At 41.1% G+C, this 20,358-nt stretch overlaps 1 protein-coding gene across 1 annotated transcript in view; it reads right to left on the minus strand.

Annotated features, from left to right (window-relative positions):
* itpr1b (inositol 1,4,5-trisphosphate receptor, type 1b) overlaps window positions 1-20,358 on the minus strand; it is a 92,197-nt gene that overhangs the window by 21,937 nt on the left and 49,902 nt on the right. The window contains 13 exon segments of the mRNA XM_030419639.1: window positions 587-818; window positions 1,309-1,416; window positions 1,905-2,039; window positions 2,111-2,206; window positions 2,822-2,932; window positions 4,686-4,886; window positions 5,975-6,094; window positions 6,096-6,238; window positions 6,537-6,720; window positions 15,310-15,497; window positions 17,967-18,096; window positions 18,872-18,919; window positions 19,921-19,956. Of these exon segments, the coding sequence (XP_030275499.1) occupies window positions 587-818; window positions 1,309-1,416; window positions 1,905-2,039; window positions 2,111-2,206; window positions 2,822-2,932; window positions 4,686-4,886; window positions 5,975-6,094; window positions 6,096-6,238; window positions 6,537-6,720; window positions 15,310-15,497; window positions 17,967-18,096; window positions 18,872-18,919; window positions 19,921-19,956 (1,732 nt within the window).

Here is a 20,358-nt window from a genome sequence, read left to right on the forward strand (position 1 = left end):
GTCAATTCAGCTTGTTTTACTCAGTGTGATGTTCTTTCAGTCCTATTTTACTCAAGTGCTGAGAACAAAATGTGAGACTTTAGTGGTTGGCGCAACTGAAACTTAAAGTTACAGGTTGTGCGAGATGGTCTAACATCTGTGCGTGTTAATGCCAGTTAATGTGTGGTTGTGTTTCCCCTTACTGCTGTGGGGTTTTTATCACAGCTGGCTGCCAATTTCAGTGTTGCAAACATCTCAGACGCCGAAGAAACACTCAAAGGAGAAGTACCATGCTTTATGTTTCCTGCTCTACCACTTTTAATAATGACTTGAATTGAATAATGGCTTGCACAATAGGTGAATAGGAAGTGTTGAAAAATGTTACAAGTTGACGGATTGCCAGAGTCACGTGCAGGGATATTTTGTCTCCATTTCCCGCTCACACATGTTAACACATATTGAAGTGACTTAACCTTTATGGAGTATATGTATGTGTGAAAGGGGCTTAAGGGGGAGGTTTCTCAGGGGCCTGGTGGGATGGCAAGAAGACAGCATATAAACCAGGAAATAAATACGAGAAATAAAAGAGTTGAGGAGAAAAACTCACATGGAACGGTGTTTGTGTTACCAGTAGCCTCTTGAGTACCTCGCAGCTTCTTCTGCCAGTTCATTTCATTGAAGAGATCTTCAGAGCTCAGGAAGAAGTCATTGATCTTGCTGCCTTGCTCATCCCGCTCTGTGGTGTAGTACACACGTAGCTTGGACTCTTGGGTAAGGAACTCACAGATGTTGGGCACAGGAAACACTATCTGCTCCATGGTGCGATCCAGTCGTACAATCTGGACACAACCACACTCCGTTACTGTGATGTGCAAATAAATCTTGACCCCTACCATTTAAAATGGTCTGACAGGTTATAGTCACAAACTGTACTTTTTTAACACAAATAAAAATGTGGTTTGATTACAATAGTGTTTGACGGACTAAACCAACAACTTCAGTTCAGAACACTGTTCACAATCAGCATTCCTTGCTATCGTTGGCGGCACAAGGGGAATCGTGCCGACATGCTGAAGGTGCTTGCAATTCTTTCAGTGTACACGAAAAGGCTGAAAGCAGGCCAAGAAAAACACCATCACATGCCTAAAGTCAATTGTGATGCCAAAGCATGTCGCAAGCCTCTGCAGCTAAAACAGATATCTTATTATAGCTGTCAAACAGGGGCAGACAATACAGAAGTCATGGGAGCGTTCAATTGTAATAGTTAAGTATAAAATATTACAATGACAGCTGCAGATACAAAAATGGCACACGGACACATTAACTGACCTCAATCTGAGCTGTGTGTTTGGCGTAGAACTCCAGGGCCTCGTCGCCCTCTCCATATGTCCCCCCTGGCTTCAACATAGCCTGCAGTTCCTTGTTGTGACGTGCTAACTGAAATGACATCAAACACCATCAGATCAACGATAAACTGATCAATAACAGAATCACTACAGCGTCTGTTTCTATTATTATCAGAAAGGTTCGCCTTTACAGTGTACACGTGTTGAGCTGCAATACTGAGCCACTGTACATGCCATGTATTCTTTGTTTGAATGAAAAATGTTCCATCGATTCAGCCACAAGGCTGCAGGGTGTGGACTGACAGTGGGCATTGCATAACTATAATTGTTATCGTTAAACTAAATCATAGTTTGAATACACACAGTACACAGCCTGAGGGCTGAAAAAGAGGAGATGAGTGTAGGACGGCAGGTATCACATGTCTGTGACAACCACAGGAAATGACACAGACATACAGTAACAGTTTTGCCATTTTAATTTTCACTGGCTATGTGCTTTATTACATGACGAGCATTCACTCATTAACTTGATGGGTGTGCCCGTCTCCATGCTGATTCTACAGATAGCTGGTGGCTTACTTGATGTGCCAAGATGTAGATATTATGACCAACATTGCGTGGAGACGCAGAGTGCTCCTCCTCTCCATCCTCACCCTCTGGCGGCTCCTCCACCTCTATCTCACCCTGCATGTAGGCCTTTTTGATCACTTCCACCTGCAAGAATATTGATCGTTAGATAACGTTCACTTAACACTGTGTGATGATACGTGTGGAGTCATACATACCAGCTCTTTAGGCCTCATGTTGTACAGTATCCTCTCAGCGTTCTCGCTGTCATGGCGACTCTCCATAATTGCAAGAAGAAGCTTGGAGGCATTATTCTGAGAAAAGATGAGAGTACAGATAACAGTGCCCACAGAATCAACACGGGTTCATTTTCTCTGCCTGGTGTTCAGTATCTCTGACTGTGACATCTATCTATAAATATTCTCACTTTGTCACTGTAATTAAATTCACGTTGAAGCACTTTATCGTGAGGTGATGTAATAACATATTTTGGCATCCTTAATTTAAGACAGCATTTGACTTGATAATCTCTAGAGAATGATGTATCTTGACTTGAGCTATCAGAGTAATTCATAACAGTGGGGTGTGGCTGTGATCACTATCATTACACTGCACTGAACTTTGGTTTCAGAGCTACTGTCATTGCTGTAATTAGTACAGTAATTCTGCATTTCAGTGATTAATTTCTCCCTTTACATGTCATGTTGAAGGTCTGATGTTTTAAATCTCTCACTAATTTAAAAAATCTGAATCTCTTGTGCTCTTAACATTGTCTCAATCTGATGTCATGTGTACATGAAGGACACTTTTCCACAGGAGTAAGAAAAATATAACATCAAACAGCCAAACAAATATGCCTGTTATGTAACACAAAGTGTTGAGGCGTTGTTTCCTCGTTGAAACCACTAAACCAACCTATAATCACTCACTTTGAGTTCCAGCACCAGATCCATCCTCTTCTTGCCCAGAGGGTTGATGTCATTGAGAATGAGAGCGATGATGATGTCAATGCCATTGCATTCATGAGTGGCAATGCAGTTCTGAAGGAACAAATAACATAAAAGTGAATGAAAGTATGGACAGGAACAGCAGTTACTAGATTTAATCCGAAGCAGCATTACGAATGAAGGGAAAGTCCAGAGTGACAGGAATTTTTATGTCAACTATCAAAAATTCAATACAAGTATGTTAGCTGGTGCTGCTGGAGATTTGTCAGCATCCTCAGTAAATGCAGCAGTACAGCAGGCCAATTATGATCAGAACTTAAACTTATCATTATAAGGTAAATATTATATAGAAAAATTACACATTTGTATTTAGATTGGTTCCCTATATGTCTGCCAGTGCATGACCAAAAAAAGGAGGAGGACTTTTTTTTGGGATAGCTTTTGGTAGTTATTCCAAGTTTATGGTGGAATAACCAAGGCAACCGTGTAAACTCCACCCTGCAAAATAGAGAGCTCTTCCTTGATGGAGGGGCCAAAAAGACAAATACAGAAACGTAGAATTAAAACAGAAGTGTCTAGAAGGACATTTATTTGATTGAGGGGCTCCAGTGTTGTGCGTTTTATTCATAGCACTGCAATTCGGGGGGGGGGGGGGGGGGGGTGAAGAAGTTGCCACTTTAATCTAGAGGTAAAAATCTTCCACCACTTCCATGATTTATACTGACAAAATTTCCTCTTTCGTTTAACAAAATTGCTTTTGATAACTAAAGTCATGTCAGAGATATTAGCGCCGACTTGCTGTGTTCTTCGTTGAATCTGTCATCAAAGTCCCAAGTGATGCATGACAAATTTGACAAAAATTGTGCCAACAAGACTTGTTTTTTTAACGACCAATGATTCAAGTCATTTGGCGGGCCTTAAAAAAACAAAATCAAACTGCTGTCTGGATAACTATAATACATCTACAGGCTAAGTGTGTTTTTTGGTGCGGGGCGTTTTCTTTTTCCTCTGTGGTACCCCAAAACAATCAAAGTCACTTAAGTTTACCACTGAGGTTGGTTACTTTTCATAACTCTTGGTAAAGTTTCAGGAGTATTGGCTTTGTTCTCACAGATGATATTTTATTTCTGCCAATGTGTGCCACACCTCGAAGCAAAACAATGGCTTGTGGCAGCCAAAAGGTTTAAAGCAAGTCTCTTGACATCATTTAACGACAACACTTAATACCACACAAACAAAAATAATTCCAGCACTCGCCCCTCCCTTTCCCGTCTCAGTAGATCTGAACACAGAGCTTTGTTTAGTCTGGCAGTCGTCCTTTTAGCACTGTTTGAGGGAACTGAAAACAGTTCAAACAGTGACTGCATTTAGCCAGTTTCTTGTTTAGTCATGCCTGTTTCACATAGAGCGGCTTGAACAGAGAGTGCCACCATCATGTGAGCAGACTAAGCAATGCTAATCCATACCAAAGAACAAATATAGGCACACTGCCCAGTCTAGGCTGGTGTTTCATTGTTGAACAAAGATGAGTGACTGCGTGGCTTCAGTGTGGCAGCCAAGTGCCGATCATGAAAAGATACAAGCTCAGGACTAATTGCAGTGCTGCCCACACAAAACCACCAGTACAATAACTTAAATGAAAAGGTCAGTATGATGTAAGATGAGGATAATTTGATAAAGTGCTCGAAGGAAACCACATTTTAACAACCGAGGGAAAAGGGCTGTATGCAGTTAGGAAATTACTACACAGACAAACTGCAGACTAAACACACTGTTGAAAACTGTTAAAAGTGCACACTTGTGAGTGCTTGCAGACTCACACCTGTTCTGTGTGTTTGTATCTCACCTGGTTCTCATGACAGGGACCTTGGCAGTACTCAGTCAGACTCTCCACAGTCTGGTTGATGAGTCCTACGTTCTTTTCATTGATGTAAAGTCCCAGCAGCCCCAGTCCTCCTGTGGTGCTGCCACAGATGCAGTCCAGGAACTGAAGCGTCTCACACACCAGATTATAGTTGTTCTTGTTATTCTGGTTGCGCAGAAAGTTCTGGAGATGGATGGAGATAAAATACACACTAATAGGCTTATCCTTCTTTCTCAGGACTTATGCTGTAACATGGATCCGGGCAGTGTGATATATATTTTTCATCAAACGCAATGTCTTGCTCCTCAAACAGTGATCACCTGCGACCAGTTTGGGATGAAACTACCAAAATGCCTATGCTCTCTGTTCATAAAATTGCAAATATCTCAAAAACTGACAAATGTAAATGGTTTAAATCACTTACGAAGTTGTTAACAAATGTGTTGCTTCTATGTTTCATGTTTCTAGATTCAGAATTGTTTTGAATGAAGATTTTTTTGTTTATTCAAGTGCAATTTGATGAAAAAAATTGTGTTCATTACTTTTTTAATTTAGACACAATTTTGATAGTTTTCTCAATTATGTTGGTTTGTTGACCTATATAACTTTTTAGCTTAGGTTGCACAGGTTTCATAGATATGAACAATGTTAAGATAAAAGTCATCTTCTACTCAGGGAACCTAAAGACATTTTGTGAGTGAGTGAAAAATACATATATCAATTTGAGAGCTTTGAGCCTCCATCTACTTTATTCTTCTCATGTAAGCCTATTCACCCGCCAGACAATGACTCCATGTCTTTGAAAGGAACAGAAGCATTTCGATGAACTGATCATTGAATCTGTGCTGCATGGCTCACAGTAAATCAATATCTCACACCCACGCTGGGTCAGGATAGAGGAGACAGAGCGATTCAGCACAGAGCCAACTATTATTTAATGAAGGCCTGCCCTGGTCTGGGGTGTAAACAGAATCGGTGCAAGACGGAAGTCTTGTGTCTGGGCTGCTGGAGCGAGCCATTACAACAACAACACTCTCCTCATAGTGAAACCAGACCAAGACATACAAGATATGGAAACAGCTGCATCAGGAAGTTCTGCAAATGGTGCCTATTTTCTACATGGTTTCATTTCTTTATAACCCAGTGTGGTGATAGAAAGTCAGAACACAGGTCAGGAAATGTGTGCATGCCGTGGACTAAGGCAGCAGGGGCGGTGCGGTTAACACAAATTCAAAACTCTACAGCAAGAAGACACTGGTTTAATGGCTGACCTGCAGATCTCTGTTGTGGTTCTCACAGAGCAGCTGCATAAGGCGCAAGATGGGCTGCATGATAGTGATTATGACGCTCATCTCGCCTTCCTCCTGACCCTTATCAGAGGTCGGGACGGGGAGTGCCGTCTGCAGCTGCCTGGTGCTCTTCAGCTTCGGCCTCGCGGCGGTAGGTCGTGAAGGCCTTCTTGGTGACAGCAGAGGCCTCCACTAGCTGCTCCTTCACCTCCTCTGTCGCCACGGCTACCACCGGCAAATCTTTGACTAACCACAGGTACAGAAGCATGAGTCAAAGACAGACCACTGGACATAAACACACAGCTCAGGCACTGATGTACGGATTGTTTCATCATTTACATACATAGTCTTTTTTCATGGAAATATTATTAGGTTTTATTAACATGTATTAAGTTAAAAAAAAAAACCAAAACTTTAAGACAAATCAGTAGGTCATTTGGAGACTATTTAAACAGACTGTGTATATTTTTGCCTCTCTGATGGTCCCATGTGTGATTCCTTTAAGAATATGATCTAACAGGTTCCTAAACTACTGAGCCCTCACCTTTCTTGCGCGCTGGTGTGTCTTTGTCTGGTGGCTCCTCATCCTTCTTCTTGCTGCCCAGGTCACTAGTATTCACAGTCACAGTGGCTTTAATCTCCTGCTGAGCCAGCTTCATTCGCTCATAAAACACCTTGAAGAATTTTTCGGACTTATTATCACCCGTCAAACGATTGTAGAATGACCGCTGGAGCAAAACAAAAAAGAAGAAGACAATGCATGTAATATAGACTTACTCTTCTGACATTTTTAAATGTGTCTTACATTTGGGGCCAAAAATGACCTTTTTTGGTGTTTCTGCCAATGGCTGGTAAACAGAAAAAAAAACTACCAGGAAAAATATCTGTATCACTGCACACCATATCTTATAATGTTTTGTGGCTCATGGACAGTGTTTCGTTTGTACCGACCAGTTTGCTGGGGGGCGGTGTTACTGCAGGGTATCAACTATTTTAATAATTGTAATTTTCATGCAATGATATTTCAAGGCTCCATCTTCACAGTTTGAAGAATTTGAAAGTTCAAACTGTTGGTTGCACAAAACACGTGCTGTGAAGGTGTCTCTTAGGACTCTTTTGGTAATTGTGACGGCATTTCTTACTATTTCTGGGAAGTTTTACAAACCAACCACACAATCAATCAGTTGGCTAATGGAGACAATATTCAGGTGATTAATCCTAATGATGATTATCTTCAATCCTCACAAAAGAAAGGTCCAGGGTTCGAGACCCGGATGGGTCAGGGCCTCTCTCTGTGGAATTTTCATGTTCTACCCGTGTCTGCGTGGGTCCTCTCTGGGTACTCTGGCTTTCTCCCACAGTCCAAAGATATGCACGTTAGGTAAATTATTTATTTAGTGTGATATGGGTGTGATTGTTGTTTGTCTCTATATGTCAGCCCTGTGAAAAAATGGCAATCTATCCAGGGTGCACCCCGCTGCTCACCCAATGTCAGCTGGGATCAGTTCCAGATAATGGATGGACATATCATACATTTTAGTGGACTGTGTAGCTGTAATACAATATTGTTTGTTACCAGCTTGCAGCACGACTGTTTCAAGACTGACTTCTCAACAAAACCAAGCACCGCCCACATTGCAGCACGTCACCCATTTATTTAACTTGCCACTGTAATTTTTTTACCCGCATTTTGCAAAGTGGCTGTGCTATTTCTGGACCATGCTTACACTTCTGGGTTTTGCTCCAGACGGAGGAGATTACACATCACTTTCTGCTCTCTGACTTTTTGTTTAGGAACTACTGATATGCCAACATACTGATTCAAGGCTGTTGACTTTCAACAACATATTACAAGTACCATGTTTCTTTTAAAAATTTACCCTGATCAGACATGAACATCTACAAGGTCAATGGACTTTATTCTTACAACTTAGCTTCTGCCCTCCATTTCTTATCAAGGTCTTGTTGTCGCCCTTATAGTTTCTACACTGTGCTGAAAGCCAGTTGTTCGGTTAGAAGGAGTTACATAAGCCTCCTCTCACAGTGCCAGGAAACATGCTGCAAGGCCGCACCATGCTCACCTGATTTTACACCATCTGCTCTTTGCTCCCTGGGCATAACACGCTTCTGGCACCCCGAGGACTATGCTGGGCATTAACACTTACAAATAGGCTAGCCATGATGAAAACAAAGACAAGACTTGGGATTGACATGCAGAAACAGCTACACACCCTGCTGCAGACACAGCACTGTAAATGCAACGACTTTACAAGCGTGCCTGTGCACACACATAAACAAAGGCGTGCCAACACAACACATTTGCGCGTTGGTAAACACACGCAGCTGTAGAAACATGTTCATGGAATTGGCATCACTTGCGTTGCAATATAAACTGAATTGTGCATTTGAGCACAAACTTATGAGCTTCACAACCACGCAACAGTTAGTGTCTGATCCAGCATGAGTAAGCAGTTTGTGAAGTCAAGGTGAGGAAGGAAATGTTCTGCCTATAGCTCAACTACACAAAGGGCTGTCTTGTGTAAAGCCCTGTGTGCACGGAGCTGTTGTTTTTCCGCAACAGGCTCATATGTTCTGTCCCATTTTCCTCCCCACAATCCCTCCTTACATAAGACCTGTAATCAGCTGAGTGGTTACAGTGAGGGCACACGGCGCCTCAGCACTAACACTGTTACATCAGCCCACTGAGGGCGAGCTTTGGAGAGACGCAGAGAGGAAAACCCTGGCCCACATTTCAGTGCCAGAACCGCACGAAGTGAGCGGGTGGTGTGATAGAGGAGGAAGGGTCCGCTAGCGTGTGTGTATGTGGTGGTGGTGGTGGGAGGGTTATCACATTCATAGATTCTGGGACAGTTTTGAAAAGCCTGTTACACAATACTCTCTCCAGGTTTAGCTTAACATTAAGTTCCTGAAAGAAACGAGAGACATGCAAACAGAGAGCTATCATGCAAGTGCACAGCACTGACGAGATGTGTCTGCATCAAAGCTCTTTGAAAATAAGAAACCTACTTAGTGAGAATCTCTGCAGAGTCACCTGACTGAAGTCCTGAGGGATGCAGAACACTTAATGCATTTAGCAAATCTGACTTGTTTTCCTCCACTCCTTTATGCAACAGTTTCTTCTTGCTTGTTTTTCAAGATGTTAACATCATGTTGTTGACAATATAGGGCCATTCATTGATAATGATCTGATTAAGAGTCAGCAGAAGACTTATGCAAGCGGGCCAACTTCTCTAGACAACAGCTCCAGGACAGCAACCTTACAAGATTACCATATTAAATAGATCTCATGACTATGGCCATAAAAGATTGTTTTTCTTTGCTGTTGCAAAGGGAATCGTTTTGTCCACGCTTGTCTGTCAAACATGCCAAAGGCAAAATGAAAATAATATGCAAAAACTGTTGCTCTTTGCTGGAGTTGTACTGACAATATTTTTTTTTCCTCCCCGATACCGATTCAGATACCTTTCAACCAAAACCAATTCTTGATCTAATGCCAGTGAGTTAAAATGCTTAAATGCAGTAGATTATTATTATTTTTAACAACTGCACAATACTTACCATGTATGGATGTTATGTTATCACTAAGTGCTAAGTTAGTCACTTGCATATTGTGGATATTGGCTACTTTCACAGTGAAACAATCTGCCAGTTGACAGCAGGTGTAGTAGATGTGATAAATAAATTACGTGATACTGGAACGGTGCTTCGGCTTGTGTAGCTACCGAAATTCCAGCATTTTAGCTAGCATCAGAGGCATTACCGATACCGCTATTGGTTTCGGAACAACCTGTCTCTTTGCTCTGCCTGTAGAATCAGTTGAACCAGGGCTGTGTTTAAAACCCCAGGACATTTTGGTAGAGTCTGATCAATATATCACTTGGCGGGTATTGGCCTATCACAGATATATCGGTATTGGTGTAATGTTGTCTGATGTGTGCCGAAAAGAAAACTTTTTTTTGTACAGAACATAATGCAGAAATCGATGCTCTGGGTAATCTTGATGAATTATATGCATTACGTACCTATCTATTTAAGAGATAATTGTAATATTTTTTTTTTATATGCTGTGTATATTTTCTTTTGTTTTTTTACTTCCCAATATCAGTGTTTTGAGCATCAAAAATTGTTGAATAATAAAAGCTTTTAGTAATAATTCTGTTTCATCTGGTTATTTATTCACTTTCAGACACCATTACATTTAGGCAGTTGTTACATGGCTGTTTGTGAAAACATTTAACCTTTTAAAAGTTTGAATTTAAAACTTTGACTATATAAAATAATTTTTGAGAGAGAAACACGATTTAATTTCTCACAGTAAAGGACTGAAAGTTGAACATCTGTTCTGAATTGCATGTATCGAATATATTCCAGTAAAACCTTATGACTGATATCAAGCTCTATGATGGATATCATATGATAATACACCTGAGAAATCAGCTAATGGCATTCCAATGATAAATGAGAACGCGGATTATAGGTAATTTATCTGGTTTAGTTATATGACTTCCTTCAACATGTTTTGATCGAAAGTAAGAATTAAGTCAACTAATACAACTAGCAGCTAATAGATGCATCATTCCTTTCAGGTTTGTTTAAATGATTCCACTTCTTCGCAGTGACCCTTTTAACACCCAGAACAATCTGAACAAATTATAGCTTCTACTTCTCCCTGCTGAGTCACTCTTTAAAGAAAATGGTCAGTCAGCCAATCAGACTCAGTTTCTCCCCCTGAAGCAGTTTAGCCCTTCACGTGTCCCACTACAGCGCCATTAAGCCCCCTGGGAGCTCTGCTGATCCTGTGGTTGTCAGTCATGTTCAGCATAAAAGGTTCAGGTAGACTCATGATTCACTTTCCTATCCTACAGATTCAACATGGCGGCACAGCGGGGCCTCCTCTCTGATTATTCTGCACTCCCACTTTTCTCTCCCTTCCCCATCAGCTGCCACCGCGGCTCCTGGCATCAACACAGGCCGGTTATGTAAGGCCTGTTTACACCACCAGCTCTTCCTTTCTTTTTATCCTTCTCCCGCCTTTCCAGCTTGACACCTTTGTGAGTGACAAAGCCATCTCTGTGCTTTTTTGAGGGCTTCGGTGGCGTACTCTGCCACGCCCTGCTGGTAACCACAGAGATATGTTCTTGAGAGCTACAACAAGACTGCCAGACAGGAGGTTGAGGTGGAAAAAAAAATGCACATTAGCGTGAGTTCTCAGGGTTCTGCACTGGAAACAGGCCAGACAAGATGTACCCAATGACAACCACAAAATACACTGATCAGACTAAAAAGGCAGGACTGAAATAATTAAACATCTATAAACTGGACTTTAAAAGGAGAATCCCCTGCCCACTCCGTGGTTAAAAGAGAGCTGGTATGTTGATGACATTGATGCCTGGAAACTCACTTTACAGAAGCTTTTTAAAGCTTTCCAAGAGGTAGCTGTAAAATGAACTTGAAGCAAGGGGAGGTGGGGAGGGGGGAGTGAATCATTTTCAGTTGGAAGGGCTGAGGGCAGCAGCGTGTCACGACAAGCCTGTTGAGTAAGAGTGGCAGCACCTGTTTGCTCGTGTGACAGATCTGAGGTCACGAAGGCAGCGTCGGGTAGATAGATGGAGGGCTGGGAGGAGCAGAGCTTCTCCACTTCTTTTCTTACATAACACACTGATGCACTCGCGCTCTCTCTCTCTCTCTCTCTCTCTCTCTCTCTCTCTCGCTCTTTCTCTGCAAGGGCTGTTTTTGGAATGAGCTTTCGAGCCTCTAAGTATATCCAGTGTGTGCATGTGTTAATGAGGTGAACAGATGAGCATGCAGGAGTGTAGTTTGATGCTGTGATACAGTACGTGGGCTACATGTCTGCTTCAGTTTCACTAGCAGTGTCAGGGTATTGAACAACAACCTGAAGGGTATGAGCACACGTGTCAAACATCATGTTATCTTGATGCTATTCATGGAAAGCTATGTGGGTATGTTTGACATGTGTGTGCATTAAAATTTCCCATTAAGTCTGTGCATTAAATTCTGTTAAAACCATGTGACAAAACCACTTCCTTGACTTGGGTTTTTGGTGTTTTTTTTCTTGGTATTTCAACTATGTGACTGCTAAACACGTATTTAATGCAAACTGCAGGTATGAGGTCTTGGTTCAAACTGGTCAAAGTTTTTGTACTTTCAAACAGTCCCAGCATCTGAGTTATGACGTGTTGAGCGAGGCATCAAACAATCTTTTTCAGTGGAGGGGATGATGCCGAGATAAGGAATTACAAAAAAAGTACTAAGATTGCATCAACAGCATTTCTAGTAATGTGTAATGTGTAATGTCTGTATTGATTGATCAGTGACATCAGAGTCTACAGGGCTAGACAGGCCATCATTTTGTCGATTATTTCTTTCGATAAGTATTTCCACCTATAAAATTGGAAAATGTTTATCAGCGCTTCCCGAAGCTGAAGATCACATCCTTAAATGACGTTTTTTTGACAACTTAAAAGATATACAGTTTATTGTCATAGAGGAGTAAAGAAACCAGACAATATTCAGAACTGGAATCACAGAATTCTGACTTTTCTTTCTTACAAAAAAGTATTCAAACCGATTAATAGATTATCAAAACTGTTGGAGATTATTTGAATAGTCGACAAATAGTCGACTAATCTTGTCGACACTGGGGTGAGATATCCAAACTTCTGCCATAACAAGTCCAGCTAGCACTAACCTCTGGGGCCTGGAAAAAAAAAAGACTAACATCTCTTCATCTCTCCCTCCTCTTATACTTGCTTATTCCTTTTTCCCAGAAATTTGGTTGGCTAGGCTACGACCCTGAATTACCTCAAAAACAAACAAACAGACTGCTTGGAGAAATCTCTGGGCATGTTTTTGTCCTGCTTTTCATTTAGACAACAAGAACCCTTCTGTCTTAGAAAGGGGGCAGGCAAGCCATCGTTATATAAGACAGGGTAATGTGGTGCATCTGCTGATATGTTGTAAATTCACTCTGAACCATACATGATCCTTCAACAAAGCTCACTTGTCTCAGCACCATGCTGAAGGAGAAACACCTAACTTCAATTTGAAACAAAAAGCTTGTTTGTGATTGTGTCTTCTCCTTGTTTAAACCAATAAACTTCTGTGCTTAAAAAGTTCACTTTGAGGTTCTTTTCTATCAGCAAACCCAAAGTATAAAACACACTGTGCTGTAGGGGGATACGGAGGTAGAAATTCAGACATTTACTGTCGCTTCTCTCTTATTTATGCAAATAACTTAGTGCTATTACCCCAGATACAACAGGCTTTAATTCACATCGTAAGTACTCTCTGATAATTGAATGTGTGAAACACTAACAATCAAAAGTGTGACTCAAACCAAACAAATAACTGCAAATATATACATAGCCTTATGTCGACAAAACAAAAATGTTGCATGCCAGTTAAAAATGTATGCCACTGGTTACTTTGAGGACACTAAGCTTCTTTTTCATGCCTTGACCTGAAAACAGGTCAATCAGCACATGAAATGACAGCCAAGTCAATAAGTCAGATTATGTGATCTGTCCTAAGGGAGGCTGCAGGGAGCGTTATCTCAGATAGCACCAGAGAGACACTGAGATCTGTTAGCTCTCTGGAGAACTTGTTTCTTTTACTGCCCTCTTTCCCATGTCAAGTCATGACCCAGTAAAGAGTCAGGCTGGAATGTTAGGAGGCCCAGGGCTCTGGGCGTCATTCACTTGGGCAGCAGCTTATGCAACAGGAGTCATGTGAGTGCCTTTGTCTATGAGGACAAGCGTTAACAGGTAATGACAAGGGATGGGGATTTAAAGAGAAGATTAAAATTCTTACACTCTGAACTGATTCCCTAATCGAATCTGCAGTTGTATGTTATTAATTAAAGGGGATCTATATCTAATTTACATGTATCACTTTTTTATTGGCCATATGTGAGTGGATTGTATGTGACTTTCCCTGTCTAGTCAGTGCTAACAAACAAACAAAGGAGAGCAACTCACACTGTAGCACTTTCTGAATGAGAAACACTGTTATCACACCCAAAACACCTGCACAGACAAATCTGTTCCTATATAGTTCTGTATCTTTATGCCTATTTTGTTGTATTTTTTGTTTTTCTTTTCATCTTTCTATGTTTAACTTTTAAAAAAACCCTCTCGTCGCCAGGTGTTTAAATTAGCATCTTGCTATAAACACTAAGTGCATCTGGTGCTTGTGTATGATTGCATTTTGCAGCACCAATTCTCCTTTAATCCGTCCATATGCTTACAAAACTAAACACAGCTGTACATGAACGTTCATCTTAATCTGGACAGTTAAAGAAAATGACTGGATCCATCATGACCTGCACCTGTGCAGCAGTTTAGATAACAATGGCATGCCCTGCTGCTAATGTCGCAGGAGAGAGGCTGTTCTCCACTGCTGGTGACAAAACGTTAACAACAACGTGTATAACACAGTCAAGAACTGGATTCAAATGCATCATATGATTCCCAAAGATTACTACCAGTAGTGACAACATTATGCAAATATGAGTCTGTTATGCAACAGACCGGTTTATGCAAGAGAACGCACAAGAGCACAAATACACAAACCTCAAAACCAGAATACACTCACTGATAGACGGCTTACGAGCAGTGCATACTCACACATTTGGTCACAAACACACGGATACACATAGTTCAGGCATGCACACACACACACACACACACACACACACACACCCTGCAAAGATGAAATAATGCAGGTGCAAACACAACAGCTCTCTCTCCTTTCAACCTGCTTGCTGTGAGGTTCGCGAAGAGTCAGTGTTGCCTTAGCAACCCCTGGCTGGCTGTGGGGAGTCGATGACGTGTTTGGCTGCACAGTGTTGACCTCTCCCAGCAGACTACTGTTCCTTTTCCTCTCCGACTTCCCGTTCTCCACTCTTTCACTTTCCTTTTTTTCATATCTCAAAACGTCAATAAGTTCAAACATGTCAGGATGCTTCCTGACCCTGACTGTTAAGTTCAGATTTCAAAATGTGCCAAGGTTGCCACACTGGCAACTGACCATTTTTTCTTATTGACAGAATGGAGCTCCAGGGCAGTAACTCAAAGTCTTCACACTGTAGCTTGAACCCCTGAGATAACATCTCCTTGTTGAAATTCTGCTCATGCCTCTCTGAAGGGAATGCTGTTAGTTGTCCTACTTAATTGCAGGCGAGCAATGTGCGTGTTGGACCTCATTAACACTTCATACTCATCCTCCTCAGCACCGTTGAGCACCGTGTACTCTTGAACCCAGTAAACCTGACTTACCTGGATGACCGTGTTTCCACCCTCCAGCAGTGCGATGGCCAACAATATGCTCTCCTGGAAGATCCGGTCGCTGGTAGCGTTCATGATGAGATCAATGACCAGATCAGAAGCCCCTTCTTTGTCCAAGTGGCACTGGACCTCCGCCAAACTCAGCTCCCCTCGACCTCCGACCCCCGAGCTGACAACTACTAAAGAAGAAGTGAAAATGATTAACATTTACAATAATACTGATTTATTTAAATTTCATTCAGATTACATAAAAGAACACAGAATACGACTTATAATCATAATTGATTATTACATTATATTAAATGCAATTGAGGAGTTTGGGGTAACATATCATTGCCAGCATAAGCAAACAGTGTTACTCTTAATAAACCATTTCTTCAATAATTGTAAAGGTTTATAAACATTACTTTAAAATGGCCAGCCAAATAATGTTCATAGATGAACTACACATCATTTACTAACCATTTACAGCATTGTATTTATGAGTATTAAAAACTAAATTATCAACTAAAGTTTAATTAACTAGAAATTTACCATTTATTAATGATGGTTATTATAAAGTGTTACAGCCATTTCGGAACAGAAGTCTGCTGTAAAGCTTGTTACAAGTCCACATATCGACATTACAACTCTTGATCAACATTTTCCTTTCATTGGTGTGAAGAAGTTAGCTGCTCCTAGCAACCGCTACCACAGCTTGAGTGTCGCTTGAAAATGAGATCAGAGAATCATTCATGCAGAATAATTGTCAGGCTAGACTTTATTTTACTTGAATAAAAGATATGGCAGATTCACATGGGATTAAGATCACAGACGTGCTGCGCAGTTATTTCAAGAGGCCCCAAAATGGAACACTAGCAAATAGGGCATAAATGTAGAATTTGAACATTTCCAACTTTGCTGCTACCAGTGGCATCTGTTAAAAACAACTGCTGAACACTGAATTTAAAGACCACCAATTTTCACCAGGTTTATTTTTTTACTTTCCTCCAAAGCGAGGAGATAACCTGAAGAAGGTCTGAGTACTGGAACATTGTCATTAAACATATTTTCAAGTGAAGTGGACAGTGTGCAAGTGTTTTTTTCCCCCTGATGTTGTCAGCCCTTGGTCCTCTCCTCAATCCTCTCTGTCAATCCTCCAAAGCAAAACCCTCAGAATACTCAGAGGTATGTAACTATTGTACATTATATAAGAGGTTATAATACAGAGTTTAGATAATATTTAAATCAGGCCAATACAAGATGCCATTCTAACAAAGAGGTTTTTGCTACATCCATAGACTGACTGATCCACAAGTGTCTTTTCTATCCATTCAGCCATAGCACAGTACTAAAATCAGATGTGTCTAAAGACGATGGAGGTACTCTAACTCCTACTGCTGCTGCTGGCGACTGCAGCCAGCCAGAGAAGCAGTGGTGAGATAACAACACCCATCAGAGCCATCTCTGGCTGGGTGAGCCACTGAATCAACAACACATCCCATTCTAGATGGAGCTTGGCTCTCTGGTCGCCTGGCAACAACACGGCCCGCAGCATGCTCAGTAGCGTAGCCGAGGTCCAAGGGCTTAAAGAAGTACAAGGCCATGCCTGTGAATAAGATCTAATTTTTTTCCCTCTGCGCTGAAGCATTAAAGATGAACAATGAGTCATAGCTGCGATGAAAGTCACGGAGCGACTCGCTGGAATGAATAAATGTCACTTACGAACAATCTACCACATTTGTGAATGTCAGCCTAGATTGAGCAAAGATTTAGAGATGGATGGATGGAGATTAACAATAGTTTTATGCACATATGTAGACTTAAAACTTTACTGTCCTAAGGGGAACTCCTTTCCGCAGCACTACACATCAGACAACAACCACTCAGTGGTGAGACACAATAACAGACAGCAGCCCCGTCTGGCTAGTTGAACAGGGCATACTATTCAAAGGTGTGAACCCTATGCACATCTGCATTAAATTTATAGTGTTGATCAGGTGGGCGATGTTGACCCACAATACGGCTATGTACTGCTTACTGCTAAGTGAAATGGAAATTGTCAGTGACGTTGGACACTAAATGACTATTCTTTGTTATCTGTGGCACTCACAGAAAAACATTTACCACATGAAAGGAAGTTTCACATAATCTGTAAACACTTTCCTGTGAAATTCATACATCGATTTAAAAGGGGCATATTTTCTCCAGTACAAGTGCTACACACGCATTTCGATCAAATTATACAGAATTTATCTTGAAATGTTTCTTGTGCCCACTTCCATGAAGTAGATTCTACAAAACTGAGAGTTGAAACATTTCTGGAAATTCTGGATTCAGGAAATCAGTTTTTTATAAAACATTTTCTGTGAAGATTGTTTAGTGGCTGGTGTAACCATAATTCAAACTGTTAGGTTAGCAGCTATCTATCTATTTTTTTCTATCCCATTAAAGCGTGAATGGTTTGACTCAAACTGAAGTTGCATATCTGTCTTTAGGTACTGTATATGTAATCTGTCTGCCATATTGTATATTTTTTGTGCTTTGTGTCAAGACTGTTGCAACACTAGCCCAGTTTTAAAGTGAATCATGTCAGCTCCATCTTATCTGATTTTCATAAGCATAACCATATAAGAGTAAACACACAGATACTTTATTGTTATACAAACCTGTAGGGGATTTTCCCTGCCCTCCAGGACTGAGTGGGCCATTGCTGAAGGTTGTCAGGCTATCTCTCCTCGGGCCAGTTTTGATGTTTCCATAGTATCGATTGACCAAGATCTGTCGCAGAGCTTCGCCCTATCAGTGAAAAATGGATGTTAGGAGTTGAAGTTTAATGAGTTACCATTACACAGAAAAAGGAGTTGGAACTCAAACTCTGTGTGACTTGCATAACTTTCGTAGCATAAGACAAGAAAATTAAAGCAAGAATAATACATCAAAAAGCCCACAATTTGAAGTAGTGAAAAGCTACTCTTAAGATTAAATTTGCTCCACTTGAGAGTATTTCCCTTTGTTTTTCAACCTTTTTAGGTTATTTTAGAGAAACTCAAATTAAAGTAAAAGCCTTAAAATTACAGCAGTGTATAGAAATTGTATAGAGAGAGTGTATAGAAAAATAGAAATTTTGCATGAATAAAAGTCAAAGAAATACACCAAAAGGAAAAGGTTAGCACGCCATAGCCTTGAAGGCAGATCCTGCTAAGACTCCCCTAGGGAAGAAGGAATCAACACGCAGCATCTTCTTTTTGGACCTTTGCCCTTTGTCTTCAGTCATTTTCATAGGTGTCACTGTACCCTCCTCTCAGCTCAACATTTGCCGACATTGAGATTTTCCTCATAATGGTTCTATGTAAATAAGTGCAGCACAGTCGCCTTCAGGATCCCTCTGGTCCAAACATGTCACCAACCATCTAAGAAAAGATGAACACCCAAGGCTAATGTCCTCAAACGTTAAATACTGTATAACTGACAGGGGAGTTAGTGCCATGCTGTGGAAGCAGTGCGACTGTGACGGCGTCGTTCAGTCGGTTGCGCCCCGACCAGACCACAGCACACCAAACTCAATACCTACCCTCCTTTGATCCTCCAGTTGCTTCTGTGGCTGGTTGGGATCAAGCTCCTTAAAGGTGAGGTGAGTTAGCAGAAAGCAGTGAAATAAAGGTCCAAAAGGAAATTTTGGAAAAGAAATTAGAAAACAAAAAAAAGGGTGTTAATACAGTGCAAATTAGTCACTTTACTAGCATGCAGGAAATTGGTTGCAAATTAGATTAGACATGCAGTTAAGAGGGAAGTGGTTGTGTTGGGGAAGATGTGAGGTCGAGTCATGCAAGGCTTCATGCGAGGAAGGACTGATATTCACTCTAACACATCATAGACCTACATAATGTTAATCTGAAAAAGTTATTTCATAGCTTATCTTAGTTAGAAGGGTTTTTCTTTGACATAAAGAAACTAGGAAGATCCAATTCCTACTCCTGACAGTCTGGTGGAGGAAATCTCAAACAGTCTGTCATGTAGTGATTCCCTCATTACTTCATAGTCACAGGGGCAAAAGATCCCAAAATATTTACATAAGAGAATGAAAAGATGCTGAAGGGGGAGAAACACAAGCCATGAGAATGAGGGGAAAAAAGAAGGGAAAAAAAGCTCTTTCCAGGTTACATAATGGAGCTGTGAGCTACTGACACACACTGTAAGCACCAATCTGGCATGGAAAAACACCTCACCCATGACTTCACCCCTCTCCACCCCCACCCCACTGAAAGAAGGTCAGGAAATTGGACTTTGCTCAAAAAGCGAGAAGTGGAAGGAAAGGCAAAAGGGAGGGAAGAATGGATGAGTGGACAAGTGGGAGGCGGTGCACAAACAAGGGCTGATATGTAGCATAATTCAAGTTCCACAGAGTGAGTAATGTCCACAAGTGGGCCCTCAAAAGAGGAAGTACAATGTGAGTATGGGCTGTGACTGTTATCTAGTCAGATTCTTATCTAGAGATGATGATCAGAGATGATTAAGAGTGAGCACAAGTCTGACGGAATGGAGCTGGTAAAATATATAGTAAATATGATCAGCAGTGACCCATATTAACAGGCAGCCGGGTAATATGGGTCATAAACACACCTCTGCAGGGACTTCAGGCTCAGGTGGAGGTGCCAGCTGATTGGAAATAAGAGGATGATGTTAGTGAAAGTTTGAAGATGTTAAATTAGTCATGTTGCTTGTGCTTTAAAGAGTAGCACCCTCTACCTAGCAAGCTTCCTGTCCCTAAAGGCTTCTTTACACTGATGCATCTATCCTTTACTAGCTTTCTAGAGCGCTCAAATTTCCACGTCACATGGACAACTTAATATCATAAATGTGTGTGACTTAAAGGGCAGGTTGAAAAAAACATGTTGCTCTCTGAGATCTAGTAAATAATGGATTATTCACAGTAGGTATGAAATGATTTCATTTTGATGAGTCTCGTATTTTCATGGAGTTAGACTTATGGGACAGCATGGATGATAAGCAGCGTTAACCTACTGCAGTGAAAAAGCAGGAACTGTGTGCACAAAAATA

The sequence above is a fragment of the Sparus aurata genome, chromosome 6, assembly GCF_900880675.1.
Source record: "Sparus aurata chromosome 6, fSpaAur1.1, whole genome shotgun sequence".
Lineage (NCBI taxonomy): Eukaryota > Metazoa > Chordata > Actinopteri > Spariformes > Sparidae > Sparus > Sparus aurata.